At 45.0% G+C, this 15707-nt stretch overlaps 1 protein-coding gene across 4 annotated transcripts in view; it reads left to right on the top strand.

Moving 5' to 3' along the window:
- Positions 1–15707, top strand: part of FRMD1 (FERM domain containing 1) — a 797190-nt gene that overhangs the window by 310087 nt on the left and 471396 nt on the right. For all 4 annotated transcript variants that reach the window (XM_078648855.1, XM_078648854.1, XM_078648856.1 and 1 more), the window contains exon 6: positions 6101–6256. In XM_078648855.1, the coding sequence (XP_078504981.1) occupies positions 6101–6256 (156 nt within the window). The remainder of the gene's footprint in view (positions 1–6100; positions 6257–15707) is intronic.

Below are 15707 nucleotides of genomic sequence, written 5' to 3'. Positions count from 1 at the left end.
CATACTGGGCAAAGAACTCATTGTGAGACAAAAGCTTGGACTAAAACCCCAGAATTTCTCTGATGTGCTTCAGCAAATCTTAAAACTGTGCCACCAGAATATCTCTGCCTTTAGAGGCAGAATCCACATCCTCAGCCAGTTTTATTTTTTAAACATCTTTTTATTAATTTTGCATCATAAATTTAGCACGGACTTACAGTTCTCTTTAGATTACATACACAGTAAAGAAAAAAAACATGAGTTAATAGGTATCAGTTCAGTGTCCATCATATCTTGGCATGTTGTAATCAGCAATACTTAGAGTCAGGCCATTAAGTCAACCATTTACCACCCTGGTCACTTTGGGTGCCTTTCAACCCTGATTGTTACCCTACATACCTCTATAATCTCTCCAAGGTCCCCATACTTTTTCCCACTTTTTTGTACACCCTCGCCCTTATATACCACTTGTTCTGCATTTTGGCACCTATCCATGCCTGACATCCATTACCTTAATGTTGAAGGTTCTGGCTTGCCCCATGCCCTTGCAATATTTCTCTTTGCTACCCCTATGGCTAAGGTGGCCCATATACCGTGGTACCTGGGTCTAGACTCGTCCCCAAAGGTAAACATCCTTTACAACGCAACTTTTACCACGCAGTGCCTTTACGACGCAACTTTTACAACGCAAACTATTAAAACGCATTGCGCTGGGGTGCGCTCTAGGATAGGGAATAGGTTTAATGTACTATCCAACACCTTCCCTACTATCCACGGGGACTGGAGTTGGAATAGTAAATTAAACTATTCACTATCCAGCGCCTAAAAGCACTATGCGTTGTAAAGGTATGCGTTGTAAAACTTGCGATGTAAAGGTAGGCATTGCAAAAGTATGCGTTGTAACGTCATACATCCGTCCCCAAACTTATTGAGTAGTATTTCTTTTGGATTCATTTGGACCGTTTCGGATAGAACTGGGGCCAATGCTCCAGTGATTCATTCCCAGAATGACTGAATAAGCAGTCACTCCCATAGTTTATAAAAAAAAAAGGTGGCTTCCGGGGAGTATGCCCGTAAGCACATTGTTGACCGTGTTTTTCCTATCTTGAAAAGAAGGGTCAGGAAACAGTAGGAGCAATGCAAGATCTGTAGTTGGATCAGACGGAACCTAGTTCTAATGGCCACCTCTCTTCGGCTTTTCACCGTCTCAACCTTCTCCTCATCATCTATGTCCCTGACATCCTCTGACCATTTCTGGCACAGTGATGCCATCACATCTGGGGAATTGTGTAATTATTTTGTATAAGTCATTGATATACCCTTATTGGGCATAGGGACCGCTATGAGTCTGTCCTCTAAGGGCGATATATCTGGCAACAATGTTCCTTCCCTTATGTGGTTCTTCAATGCGTGGCCCAGCTGTAGATACCTAAATATTTCCATTTCAGACAGGTCATATTCTCATTGTAGATCTGTGAATGATTTTATAGCCTGTCCTCTCCAAATGCCTCGTAAATGTTTTAGCCAGAGTGTCTCCCAGTTTTTGAATCTTTTCAGTCCTCTCACTTCTCTCAGTAAGTCACTTCGCGACAGTGGGGTCTTTTCTGTCAGTCTGTTGCGCCAACCCAGCATGCTGCCTCCTGCCATGCTCTGATCACCGAACGAGTGTACTCGGAGACAGTGTTTTCCTTTCTTCTTTTGTATAGAATAGATTTGAAGTTTCCGTTGCCCTTCGCATGTCTATTTACTCTATGCGCAGGCTCCTGCTGATCTGCGAATACCCAGTCATTAATTAGCATCAGTTGCATCGCCCAATGATAGAGTCGGTCATCTGGGTTCCCCAAGCCACCGTTATATACATCCCTCTGTAGTTCATGCATAGCTATTTGAGGGGCTGACACCAGCCACAATAATGTCCGCACCTCCTCGTCTAGCTTCCTAAACAATTCTGGCAGTATACAAAACGGCGTGTTTTGCCACACACAGAGAAGACACGGAAGGGTCACTATTTTATATAGTGCAGTTCTCCCCAAAAGTGTGAGTGGCAGAGTGCACCAGTGGGTGATGTCATTGTGTAATTGTTCTACCTGGGGCTGCACATTTAATCTGAGAAACCTTTACGGGTCCCTGGTAATGTGGATGCCCAGATAATGAAACCTATAAGAATCAACAAGGGCCTTGACTCCTTACTCAGAAAGGCTGAGTCCAACTCAACTAGATAAACAACAAAAATGCCAATTCCGGAAATAATTTTACACTATTTTCAAAAAACGCTGTTTTGATTAAAACAAAAACAACCTGTTTGTAACTAACACCATCAAGGTTTATTCATAATTATGACATGGTTATTATTCATATTAGCACACTTATTTATCGTGCTTTGGAAAATATAACATACAAAATGCACAACAATTTTTATATACAATATATACAAGAAAATACAATCTCAAACATACTTATCATTCATTCATGCACGCTCCTTAACAAAACAGTGAAAACAATAAAGTGAAAATAAAGAAACACAGTACGTCACAACACCGGTTAATAAATGAGTCCTAAATATTTCTTTACATGTTTTGACAATTTGTCGCAGTTTGTAATAGTCACAAATGCTCTCGTGAAACCAAATATCTACAAAACAAAATTAGGGGTAACCAGATGTTGGACAAGGTGGTCGACGCGTTTCAAACCCCTATCATTAAGGTGGGGTTCTCCTCAGGACCGAATGGTTCTGAAACAATAAAAATTCCTGGTTTTAGCGTGTATAACTAGAACATGATCAGCTAACTACAAAAAGGGATCGACTCCCTGTGCTCCAGAGGGGTCTCCTACCTTAATCCACTAGTCACAGCGCAGTTGCTAATAGGCAGTAAATTATCCCCAAAGTTCAGTATGGTATTTCCCACAAACGTGATAGCAGCAGCTGTGCAAAGAGAACGCGACAACAATTACAAATATGCCACATTTTCATGCTGTCATTCTATTTTCACACTCTGTGCACTAGCGGGTCATGCGGGAGGCACTGGTACTTACCGGCTTTGAAGCTGGCTGCTCGCACATACTATTGAGTTGCGTCCGCTCCTTTCCTGCAAGATTGAGCGAGAAGCGCGTTAGATGTCTGGCGCGCTGGATGCCACTGAAGTAATCAAAGCGCAGTGCAGATAAACATACCAATTAAAGCGTGTAGTCTTGACTCCTTCTCCTAGGGCGGCTTGTCTGATTATGACCGCTGAAGGGCTCGAGTCCTCGGGTGGAAGTAGCTCCACCCGGGGTTTGAAACGCGTCGACCACCTTGTCCAACATCTGGTTACCCCTAATTTTGTTTTGTAGATATTTGGTTTCACGAGAGCATTTGTGACTATTACAAACTGCGACAAATTGTCAAAACATGTAAAGAAATATTTAGGACTCATTTATTAACCGGTGTTGTGACGTACTGTGTTTCTTTATTTTCACTTTATTGTTTTCACTGTTTTGTTAAGGAGCGTGCATGAATGAATGATAAGTATGTTTGAGATTGTATTTTCTTGTATATATTGTATATAAAAATTGTTGTGCATTTTGTATGTTATATTTTCCAAAGCACGATAAATAAGTGTGCTAATATGAATAATAACCATGTCATAATTATGAATAAACCTTGATGGTGTTAATTACAAACAGGTTGTTTTTGTTTTAATCAAAACAGCGTTTTTTGAAAATAGTGTAAAATTATTTCCGGAATTGGCATTTTTGTTGTTTATCCAGATAATGAAACCTGTCCTCCATAACCAGAGCCCCACAATCCTACGGCAATCCGAGAATCTCCCAGCGAGTGGGAAGACAAGAGATTTGGATCAGTTAATTCTATATCCAGAGTGGTCACGGAACTCTGCAAATATCTGGAGGAACCTGCTTACTGATCCATATGGGCATTTAGAATACAGGAGGACATCGTCCTCATGCAGTGATATGCTTTCCTCCCACCTGCGGGCATAGGTATTCCCCTAATCAGAAGGTCACTGCGTATCCATGCCGCGAGTGGATCCAGTACCAGTGTGAAGATTATCGGCAACAGGGGACAGCCTTGACACGTCCCCCTCCACAAAGGGAACACTCGAGAAGTTACTCCATTAACCCTTACTTGGGCCAAGGGTTCCTGGCATACTACTCGGACCCACTTACAGAAGTTTGGTCCAAAGCCGATCCTAGGTAGTACAGGAAAGATACATTTCCATAGAATGCTGTTGAAAGCCATTGTAGCATCAAGTGCCTTCACCAATGCTTTATCTGAGAAAGGTGGCTCGGTTTGGACTCATTGCCCCAAATAGGCATCAAAGGTTCAGTTGGGTACTACGATGGGACAAGAAGCCGAACTGGTCCGGTGTATTACTGTCGTAATACCCCTCTCAATCTTGTCGCCAGCACTTTGGGCAAGTACTTTAGCCTCCGCATTTAGGAGGGATATCGGTTGGTATGAGCTATATTGGGAGATGGCTTGCCCCTTTTATGAATGGTGACTATCGTGGCAATCCACTGGTCCCTTGGCAGAAAACCCTCCTCTCTGGCTTTTTGAAAAATGGCCAACATTGCTTTAAGCGATACCAAAGGGGCTGATGGATGGAGCGCTTGAGCAAATCAAACACTCACCCCCAGTCAACTGATCTGGGTTTACTCCATCATCATTCTTTAGCTCACTCCACCACCCCAGTTCAGACATGGCCATGTGCAAATCAGTCTGACCCTGTGCCTCATGGGAACAGTCCAGCCCGAACTGCCAAGCCATGTCTTCTCTGGACCGGAAACAAGCATCCGTCCAGCATCCCCTTTGGTATCAACATTGGTATAGCCACCCCATTGCGCATATCTTAAATAGCTCAATTGGCAGGCCGTTGGGGCCCATTGCTTTCCCAGGTTGCAGCCCTCTTATTGCCCCAACCACTTCCTCTTCCATCAGGTCCGATTCTAATCCCACTCTGTCCTCTTGCGTCAATGTCTGTATGTAGAGGGATTTTAAAAGCTCTGTGCTGTCTAGTTCTGATTCCAGATCTGGGGGGGGCAAATAAGGTCTTATAGTTGGTGGTGATTGCCTCTGACATCCGCCCTAAGGAGGTCCACGTCCGTTGTAACCGTGTCCAATTTAGGTTCCAGTGTGCCTCTTAATTCTCGTATTGCTTCCATTATTTCTCTCAGTGTGGGCCCCCCTCCTGCTGCTGTGTGAAGGGCCAGCATCAGTCCTCTTCAACGGGGGAGCGTCACGTTAGGCTGCAATTGGTACAGTGAATTTGTCCAGCTTGTTAGACTGCATTAGTTTGGCCCCGCAGTTCCTGACCATTGCCCTAAGTCCCTCACTTCCTGTCAGTCCCTCCGGCGCAGTGATCCCCTGTCGTCAGTTAGCACTGAGTTTGATATGGGCTTACGTTCTCTTGAGCCAGCTTTACCTTCTCTCCATGGCCTGCCCCACCCTTGGGAGGGAATGGAGCAAACATTCGATCCAGCCCCCTTCAGGAATCCAGAGCTATCCCTGCAGCCAAGATATTTTATGAGAGCCGTCTGGCTCAGTACAACTATCCAGGGGAGAGCCCCCCTCCACCTAGGTCTTCGTCACAAGGGTCCAGACCCCACCCTCTTCAGCGGCCACCAGAGCACCAGGCTGTATGTTGGCCCTCAGGCATCTCCCAGCCGTACTGATCTCATGGGGACAGAGCAGCACCTCCAGACAACCCTAGGAATGAATGCGGTCACATTATCTAATAGCTTTTCCCAATTTCCGAATCGCTATTAGGTAATGTTAAGGAATCGCACATTGTTTTGCGATTCCTATATGCATAGCATTTTGCGATTCCCAAATAGCGAATTGGTAAAATTTGCTATTTGGGAATTGTAAAATGCAGGCTTGATGCATGTGCCCCTATGTTACTTATTCTGTTGAAACTAGACAGCATGCATTTTATGGACTGGAGAAGCTGTCCTTGTATGTGCTATCATACCTAAAGCTTTATTTGAGTCTATTGTGTTATTGCTGGAGTCAACCAATTTAATGTTTCCTGATATGTTTGTATCACACTACTTTGCTCCTGCAAAGAAAAAAATAAAAATTAATTTGAAAAATTATTACTTGTCTTCTTATTCTTCATTCTAGATAATCGCAAAGCGAGGGATTAAATACATCCTGAAGCATGCCCCAGAAATGCACGAAGAACTACGCGGTTTGCCGGTCAAGAAGGCTGTGCTAAAATTCATCAAGGAGTCCTGCTTGCTAGAAGATGTACCAGTACACTGCTACAGATTGCAAAAAGTAAGCAGAAATTTAAAGTTCAAAGTACCTTATTCAGAATTGTTGCTCTCGTTATTGAATATGTTTATTACTGCCGCTTGCTTGAGATTGGATGCCTTTCCTCACTTTTTTGTTTTTGTCCTACCCCTGGAGCGTCACTTATTTGCTATCTTTTTGCGTTGATGAGTTGTATCCATCCACTACTGACATCAGGAAACTATATTTTGTCATTTGTTTGTTTAGTGTTACTTGGGAGCGCATGGCTTTCTTCACTTTATTCCCATATGCTCATTGCTCAATTCTCATGTTCCTCCACTCGTCTACGGACCCTTCCCATTCCCAGATCCGCTTTCTTGGCTTTTTGAAAATATTTTTAAATAAAAGTTCTTATTTTGTACAAAATTGCTCTTGTTGGGCCCTGGCAGCTGCACACTGTCACAGTACCACACGCTACCTCGCTTGTTAGTGGCTGCTCATCCCTGCCCTTCCTTCCCTGCACTCCACTTTATTTTATTGAAATTGTTATATTATATGTGCAAGGGCCTACCAGCTGTATTCTGCTGCCAGGCTGCTGCTCGGCTGCTCACCTATATCTTTTTGCACTTCCACATGTATTATTGTTTTATTTAACGTTTTAACATTGCTGTCGGGCATAATAGAACAGTAAATAAAACTTCAAATAAAAATGCCAAAATTGTCACTGGTGCCTCACTAGGTATGTGAACGCACAGGCGGCCAACTAAGAATGCTTTATCTGATATTGAAAAAACATTCATTCATTTATAATCTTTCTTCAGCTAAATAGACATAAACGTTTTACAATAAAAATACACACACTTTTTTTTTTTAGGTCCTCCTTTCACCGTTGGCGTCTGCAAATGAACATTTAAAACCCGATCCATCCTGGGCGCCCAGGGCTGATGTTCTTGCATTCACCGGGAGCTGACCAGGCCTGCTTCTTTGTACGAGGCATGGTGTAATCATAGAACCTTTGAGGCCTTAAACCAGCCTCATTTCTCTGCCCCACAGGATCAAGGGTTCCCATACATTGTTGTTAACATTATGTCCCGAGCCCATATCTAGGCACGCCATACCTAATGCTGCACGCAACCAGTTTTCATAAAGAGGGGAACTAGCATCCTTCCATAGTTTGCAGATCTCTCTGCGGGCATTCAAAATTAGGCAAAAAAACAGGCCCACTTGTGGCACCGATAACGCCCTTATGAGATCTGCATCCAAACCAAACAGTACTCGAGCTGCATTAAGGCGCAATTTGACTTTAAAAATACCCTCCAAAGCCCTCTCCACATTAGCCCAAAAGAGACCCAGAATTGGCCAATCAAAAAAGGTGTGGATGTCATCGGCCTCAACCAGGCCACATCTGGGGCACTTAGGTGGGGGACTCACAAATTTTGATATTTTTTTGAGCGTGTAATACAGCTTATTGATGACATAAAAGTGATTTTTTTTTTAGAGAAGCTGGCTTGACGGACTTATATAGGATTTGGAGGGATGACGCATATAGACTAACTGAGGCTTCTTCCAGCGTGGAGGAATTCCAAACTAGATAAAGTGGAGGGGTCTGTAGATCCTCCGCGTCTAACAGGCTTCTATACCAGAATCCCACTTCTTTTTTCCTGGCCTGGGGTTAGGACATTGGAGGGCAATCTCGATCTCCCAATTACCACCAATATTCTCTTTCTCTGCCAGGAACCAAGAACAAAGTTGCATATATTTGAATCTGGAAAAAGAGTCCCCTATCTTTAATCTCAGGACCTCCCAAGGGAGAACCCCCTCAGATGTTACGAAGTTGGACCATACCTTAATCCATGCTCTCCTGATGGGGGACGATAAACTATCTCTGAGACATACGGGTAATCCCGGCGAATCCCAAATTAGGGCAAAGTCGGAGTAGTATCTTATACCCCATCTACCTTTGACTTTATTCCAGATGAGAAGGGCTAGTTTTAAAACCTTCACTCGGACTTTCTTGTAAAATTGTGGCGCTCCAAATTTCTACTAGAAGCCAGTATCTCCCCCTCAAGATTAGCCATTATAGTCAGAATCCGACCCCAGTTGGAATCGCCGGGGCTAGAGAGCAGACTACGTATATTTTTTAGCTGAAAGGAAAATGAATACTAAAGCACATCCGGCAGCGCTAGACCTCCTTTTACAAGTTTTCTGTTTAGCTTTTTCCAGGAGAGCCTGGAGTTTTTATTCGCCCATATGAAACTGCCTTTTTTACCCTGGATTTCCCCCAGAAGTTTGTCAGGAAAGACCAAAGGTATAGTACTGAATAGGTACGTCAATTTGGGCAGGATGACCATCTTAACCAAATTCACGTGACCTAATATTGTGAGAGGAAGGTTCTGCCATCTGGAGAAAAGATGGTCGATCTCCTTGGCCACCTTCTTCGTGTTAGTCTGGGGGATGCTGTTTAGGTCCTGTGTTATTATTATCCCCAGATACTTAAACTCACTACTACGGGTGCCTGCCCAGTTATCTACCCCCAGCACATGATATTGGTTTTGGGGTTATTAATCAGGTAGCCAGAGTACAGACCAAATTCAGTCAGAGCAGCTTCCACCCTTGGGAGCACCTCCGCCGGGTTACTGGTATAAACCAGCAAACCATCAGCGTATAGGGCTAATTTACAGCTATATTCCAGAACTCTAAAGGGGGTGATGATATCGTCCATCCTCAATGCTTGCGCAAGGGGTTCAATATAGATATCAAACAGCAGGGGCAAGATGGGGGACCCCTGCCTTGTTCCCCTTTTTATATTAAAGCACGGCGTCAGGAGGCCATTTAAGAGTATAGCAGTAGAAGCGCCCTCATAGCACCTTCTTAGTGTTTGTATAAAAATTGTTCCGAAGCCCATCGTTCTTAAAACTTCCCATAAGAAGCCCCAGTTAACACGGTCAAAAGCCTTAGCAGCGTCATACGCAGCCACTGCCAAGGGCTCTGACCGCGCCAACACTAGATCAATACTGCCTATTAATTGCAGAGTTAGCACTTGAATATGTCTACCAGAGACAAAACCCTTTTGATCAGAATTAACAAGTTGTGGGGCCACCTTAGCCAATCTCCCTGCCAAAACGCTGGTAGATCTTATAATCCGCGTTTAGCAGGGAGATAGGCCTGTAGGAGTCTGCCTTAAGGGGGTCTTTCCCTGGTTTTAGAATAAGTACTATGATGGACTCCTTCCAAGATGGAGGGACCCTCCCCTCTGGACTGTATACATAGTGACAAAGCTCACAAAGCCTTGGGACCAAGACATCCTGAAAAATGTTAAATACTTCTCCTGGAAGGGCGTCGGTCCCTGCAGCTTTATTATTCTTTATTTTCTTTATATATGTCCTGATTTCATCCTCCGTAAATGGGCTATTCAACATGTCTCGGCCTTCCTCTGTCAAGCTTGGTAAAGCCTTGCTTTCCAGCCATTTTTGGATGTTATTAGGACTTGGAGACGTCTCCTCCTCTTAAAGTTTAGAAAATAGAGTGAGAAGATACCTCTGCATATCCTCCTGATCACAAGAGGTAGTCCCCAAGTCAACTATAATTAGTTTATTAATTTTATTTCTTACGCGATCTGCTTTAATCTTGCGGGCTAAGATTGCTCCAGCTTTTTCCCCGTATTCATAATTCTTCATGCCGTGGACAGCCCATTGCGCCTTAACCTTTAGATCTAACAGCCCGCTATACTTAGAACGTGAATGTTCCAAGTCATCAAGGACTTGTGGCAAATTATCTGGATAACCGCTCAATCTAGCGCTTTCTAGATGAGAAATCTTGTCTTCCAATTTTTTAAATTTCAACACCTCCTCCCTATTCTTAACACAGATCAAGCTGTGCAGATGACCCCGAATATAGGCATTGAATGCGTCCCAGACGTAATCAGGCGATGTTGAACCGATGTTATCATTAAAGTAATTGACAATAGATGTGGTGACCGCAGTGACTATGTCCTGATTATTAAGCATTGCCCTTTTCAGGGTCCATCTAGGCGCTAGATTGGTCCTAGATCTACCAATCGAGAGTGAAAACGAAATAGGGGCGTGATTCGATAAGATGCTTGGGAGTATATTGATATCCACCAGAGTCTCTAAGCATGGTCTGTCCATTGGGATATAATCTAATCTTGAGGCATGCCCATGTTTTTTACTGAAATAAGTAAAGCCCGGACTGCCCCCATCTTGGCCTTCCAAGCATCTATTAGGCCAAGCTTGTGGATCATATTAATCATGGCCCGACAGGATCAAGGAGCAGAAGTGTGCTGACTATAATTTGATCGATCCTGACGAGGGTCGAGAAGGACGTTAAAATCACCCCCTATAACTACAGAAGAGGTGGCCTCCACCAAGTTAGTCGGCACTCTAAACAAACAGGCCGGATCATCGATATTGGGACCGTAGTAAGATACAATAGCCAGCTCCCTCCCCCCGAAGTCGGCCTGCACCAAAATCCACCTTCCCGTCTGACTTCATGGAGCCACCAGTCCCAGTCTTAATTAAAACTGCGACCCCCTTATTAGAGACTGTCTGCTCAGAACAGCAGATTGATCCCACCCATCTGAATTTTCCAAAGACCTCCTTACTCTCGCTAAAGCTTAAGCGGGTCTCTTGAAGGTGGAGCACTTGAGCTGGAGATTGTTCCATATATTTCATTACCAGCCTACGTCTCCATGAACACCAAAGCCCGTTGATGTTCCATGAGATAGATTTATCGTGATATTAGTCATTAAGTGACATCATCCTCCCTCGCTTAAGCTAAGCACCCCGAAGCCCAGTTGCTCGATAAAAAACTTAAAGAAGAAAAAGGAAAATGAGGACTTTTTATATTTTCTCCCACAGCAACCCTACCCATGTCCCCTTTCCCACCCCTCCCGCCACCCGGTGACCTCAAGGAACCCACTCCCCCCTCGGGAACCCTCCCATCTTCTCTGAGCATAAGCTCTTAGACGGATGCCCCCTCCCCTTGTGCGACCAAAATAATGTGTAGATAGTTGCAAATGAATAAGCTTATCCTAAACAATGGCTGCGAATTAGTAGTCGGCAATGTGATGCTCAATTTAATGTGGATTTATATACCCCCATATTTCCTTTTATTGTGTTTCTTTTTTTTTCTTCTTTTTTATACTTATATACCTTATAAGTGAGCTGCAAATAAGTCCCTACTAGTTACACCCCAGCCTCGCTTCCGCCTCTGTTGCCTTTTCTAATCTTATCAATTAAGCTATCGGCTTCCTCCGTCTGGCGTAAGTTGTACATATGATTGTCCCACATTACACAGAGTGATGCAGGGAATTTCAGCTGGGCCCGGGCCCCTGAGGAATTAAAAATTGCCAATCTCTTGCCCAGCTCCCACTGTTTTGTGGCGGTTATATGAGAAACATCTGAGCGAGTAGAAAAGGAAAAAGGGCTGGATAAGGAAGTACACTTTATAGGACCTGCTTTTAAAGCCAAAGACCAAATTCTTTCCTTAATGGCGTAGGTAAGAAAGTTCGCCAAGATCTTCCTAGGGCGCTCTTTTCCTGGGTTCCTCCTATATCGATCTCGATGCACTCTCTGAATGTCCCCCATTAGATCCAAATCCGCATCAGGAGAATCTTTCAAGATTGTCGTCTTAAGGAGCGTGACCACAAATGTCTTTATATCACTCCCTTCAAGGTCTTCAGGGACATTCAAAATTTTTAGGTTGTTTTTCCTAGAGTGATTCTCGAGACGCTCAATATCGTCCTTCATCTCCCGGTTCTGCTGTAACAGTTTATCCATTGCCATTGAGGAGGAACTTAAGGCATCCTTGGTCTTAGGTATCTATGCTTCCAAAACATCAGTCCTTTGTGAGACCTCCTCGACCTTCTGGGCCAGTGCCTCACACGATGCCTGAATAGCAACCTGATTTGCCTCCGAGATTGTGAATCTCCTGCCAATGTCCTCCTTCAGACCCAACAGAATATCGGCCAATGTCCCCGGCACAGACAATAGCTGTGGAGCTGTTGCTGTGAGCACAGAATCATTGGTTGAAGGGGACTCTCCTTCTGGGGTACTTATACCGGCGTCTCCCAGTTCTCCCTGATCTGTACATTGGCTATCTAACACGAAAAAGCTATTTGATAGCTCAACCGATGGATGAACAATTATTTTCTGAGAGGGCTGAGAGGACTGAGAGGGCTGAGAGTACTGAGAGGGCTCAGAGTGCAGAGAGGGCTGAGAAGCGCTGACTGTAAGAACAGCAGGAGGAACTGTAGATGGGACGGGGCCTCAGCAACAGCAATAGTAGTAACAGAAGCCATACTGGTAGATTTATCGTTGCCCCGATCCGAGGTGACTGAGTAGAGGACCCTCTAATAACACTTCAATGATGGAGTAAATTTTGGCGCAGCAGAAAGGCCCCCTCGCTTTCTTCCTGCCCTTTCCCCTACCTGGGGCGTATCTTCACTAATGTGGCACTCCTTCCCTTTCCTAGAGGTAGCCTTAATTTCAATAATAGGGGAGGAGACAGATGACTTAATCGGGACTGGTAGGATACTGGCAGTCCTATTACGTAATGTGTAGCGGCTAACCCCCACCTCAGGCAAAGGTGCTATCAAGGGACAGCTCAAAATACTTGGAAGGCTATTAGGGTGAAGGCTAGCGGCACCACACCCACGCCTCTCCATACAGGACTCCGGACCTTTGCAAACAAAGACCTGAGCAGCATCAAAAGAAAAACATTGTGAAATCTCTGCAGGCTTTACCGGAACTCTGCTATAGGCAAGCCCCCCCAGTCCTGCAGCCCTGAGGACCTTAAACCAATAGAATCAGCCTCGGCCACGACCTCAAAGCCTGCCTTACCTCAACCCCAACATCGGGAGGGCTTCGCAGCAGCAATCGCTTTGCAGGGGGCTGATCTTACCGCTCCGCCGCGGAAATATGCCTCCAGACCACCTGCGCCGAGTCTGAGGCGCTGGGCCAATCTTCTTGGATTCCTCCGCCACTCTCTAGCAGCGCAGAGCTCTCGGAACCAAGAAGGCTCCGTCAGCACGCCGCCCCCAACACCCCAGACCATCAGCTCTTGCACCAAAAAAAAAACCAAACGGGCTACAGGAGAGTTCCGTGGAGGACAGACGCCAAAATGAAAGAAGGAAAGAGTTATCGCCACTGCCCATGAACGGGACGACTCATGTGGGCATTTCTCAGGGGTAAAAGAGAGAAACAAAGAGAGCAGCCACCGCCGCTACCGCCAGCCACTAGCGGGATTCAGACGCCGCACACAGAGTGGGAGGAGCTCCGTCACGGCCGTTAGCTTCCGGCCGTCATGTTCCCCCACACAATTTTTAAAAAACAGTAATTACATAGCATACATTATTCTATAAATACATTCCTACTAGATAAAAACGGAATATTCCAGAGATCAACATACATATGCATCCTCAGATAATATAATAGCCAGCTAGACCCTCCAATTTTTGAAATTTTTTTTAAGATGAAATCTTCATAACATTTTTTTATTTTTTTTAACTATTTCAAAACGCTCTACCATAAAATCAGCTTTTAACAAGTATTTGGTTGTTCATATTGCCTCCTAATTTCAACAGCCCTGGTCATAAAATTAATAATTGCATAACATCTGTCTAGTGTTCCTAATTGTTGTAGAAAAACAAGTCCCATTTTATAATGACTGACATTAGCAGTTTGTAAAATGGGAACAGGTAAAGTGCCCTTGCTGCAGAGTAAAATGTGCAAAACAGCTTAAAGTGAGGGTAGTGCTTTGTCTGGAAAAATTATCACATGAATGTTTCGGTAACTCTAGAAGCCATGTACCCTGTATGAAAAAAGCAACCAAAAGTAACACAGTGCTTAAGAAGGGACACCTTCCTGCATAAAAACAACCCTTCATGTTGTTGTGCTTGTTTCTATGTGTGCTGCACAATGCAGCACACATAGAAACAGCAAAAACGAGGAGAAATAAAGCATTTCTCCTCATCTCCTCATGTTAAGACTAGTTTTTCCCTGGTCTTAATTTTGGCTCTGCCTCCTATTTACGCCACTCTTTTAAATAGGGGGCAGCATCAAAATCAATGGGTGTTGTGGAGGAACGCCCATCGCAACACCCGCTGCCCACCCCTTTCACGCGAAGTATAGTGTGAAACCCTGCTACACAAGCTCTAAATCATCCAGAACACCGCAGCCAGACTCATCCTCGGAACCTCACGACACAAGCACATGACCCAGCACCTATGAGATCTCCACTGGCTCCCCATCGAGAAGAGAGTAACCTTCAAGCTACTCACCCACGCCTACAAATCCCTCCACAACATCAGACCCAAATACTTCAACGGAAGAGTCTCCTTCCACATAACCAAAAGGAACCTCTGCTCCGCCGACCTTGCACTAGCAGAGACTCCGCGCATCCGCAGAACCGGAGCAGGCGGAAGAGCCTTCTCCTACGTTGCACCAAAAACCTTGAATGAGCTACCAGTCAACATCAGACGTTCCCCCACTCTTCACACCCTCAGGAAGGGCCTCAAGACCTGGCTCTTCAACTGATCTGGAGCTGCACACCCCAGCACCTTGAGACCCTCACAAGTGAGTAGCATGCTTTATAAACCACTGGTGCCCGATGTCCAAGGTGGTACAAAAGGGGGTGGTGATGGACGGAGCATCTGAACCAATCAAACACTCACACGCAGTCAACAGATCTGGGTTTAATCCATCCCCGTTCTTTAGCCCACTCTGCCACCCCAGTTCAGACATAGCCAAATGCAAATCAGTCTGACCCTGTGCCTCATGGGAACAGTCCAGCCCGAACTGCCAAGCCCTGCCTTCCCTGGACCGGAAACAAGCTTCCGAGGACCGGTGTCTGGCATTTCAGCCGTCTTCAGCCCGGCTTGCTTGAATCCAGTGGCAAAGTGAGCAAGGGACTCACGTCTGAGCATACTGTGCCAACTTATGGCGAACAAAGTGGTACAAAAGGGGGTGGTGATGGACAGAGCATCTGATCCTCGGAAGCTTGTTTCCGGTCCAGGGATGGCATGGCTTGGCAGTTCGGGCAGGACTGTTCCCATGAGGCACAGGGTCAGACTGATTTGCATATGGCCATGTTTGTACTGGGGTGGCAAAGTGGGCTAAAGAACGGTGATGGATTAAACCCAGATCTGTTGACTGGGTGTGATTGTTTGATTGGTTCAGATACTACGTCCATCACCACCCCCTTTTGTACCACGCTGTACAAGGTGGCATTAAGCTGCTTAACGTGGCTTAATGCCATCTTGAAAACAAGACAAAGCGCCTATCGCCAAAAAAATGTTATTACAAATGACATTCCTGTGGGGATAGGGGCTTGTACATATGTCCCTAAATATGGGTCAATTCTCACAGATATGAATGCATTGCATACTTTATGTCAGAATTCGAACCCCCGGTAAGCGCTGACCTGCTCCACCAGAGGTTCGCGAGCAAAAAAAACACATTTCCCATCAGGCTTGGGA

This window comes from Lissotriton helveticus, chromosome 6 (genome assembly GCF_964261635.1).
Source record: "Lissotriton helveticus chromosome 6, aLisHel1.1, whole genome shotgun sequence".
In the NCBI taxonomy this organism is placed as follows: Eukaryota; Metazoa; Chordata; class Amphibia; order Caudata; family Salamandridae; genus Lissotriton; species Lissotriton helveticus.
This window is presented reverse-complemented; position numbering and strand designations above follow the sequence as displayed.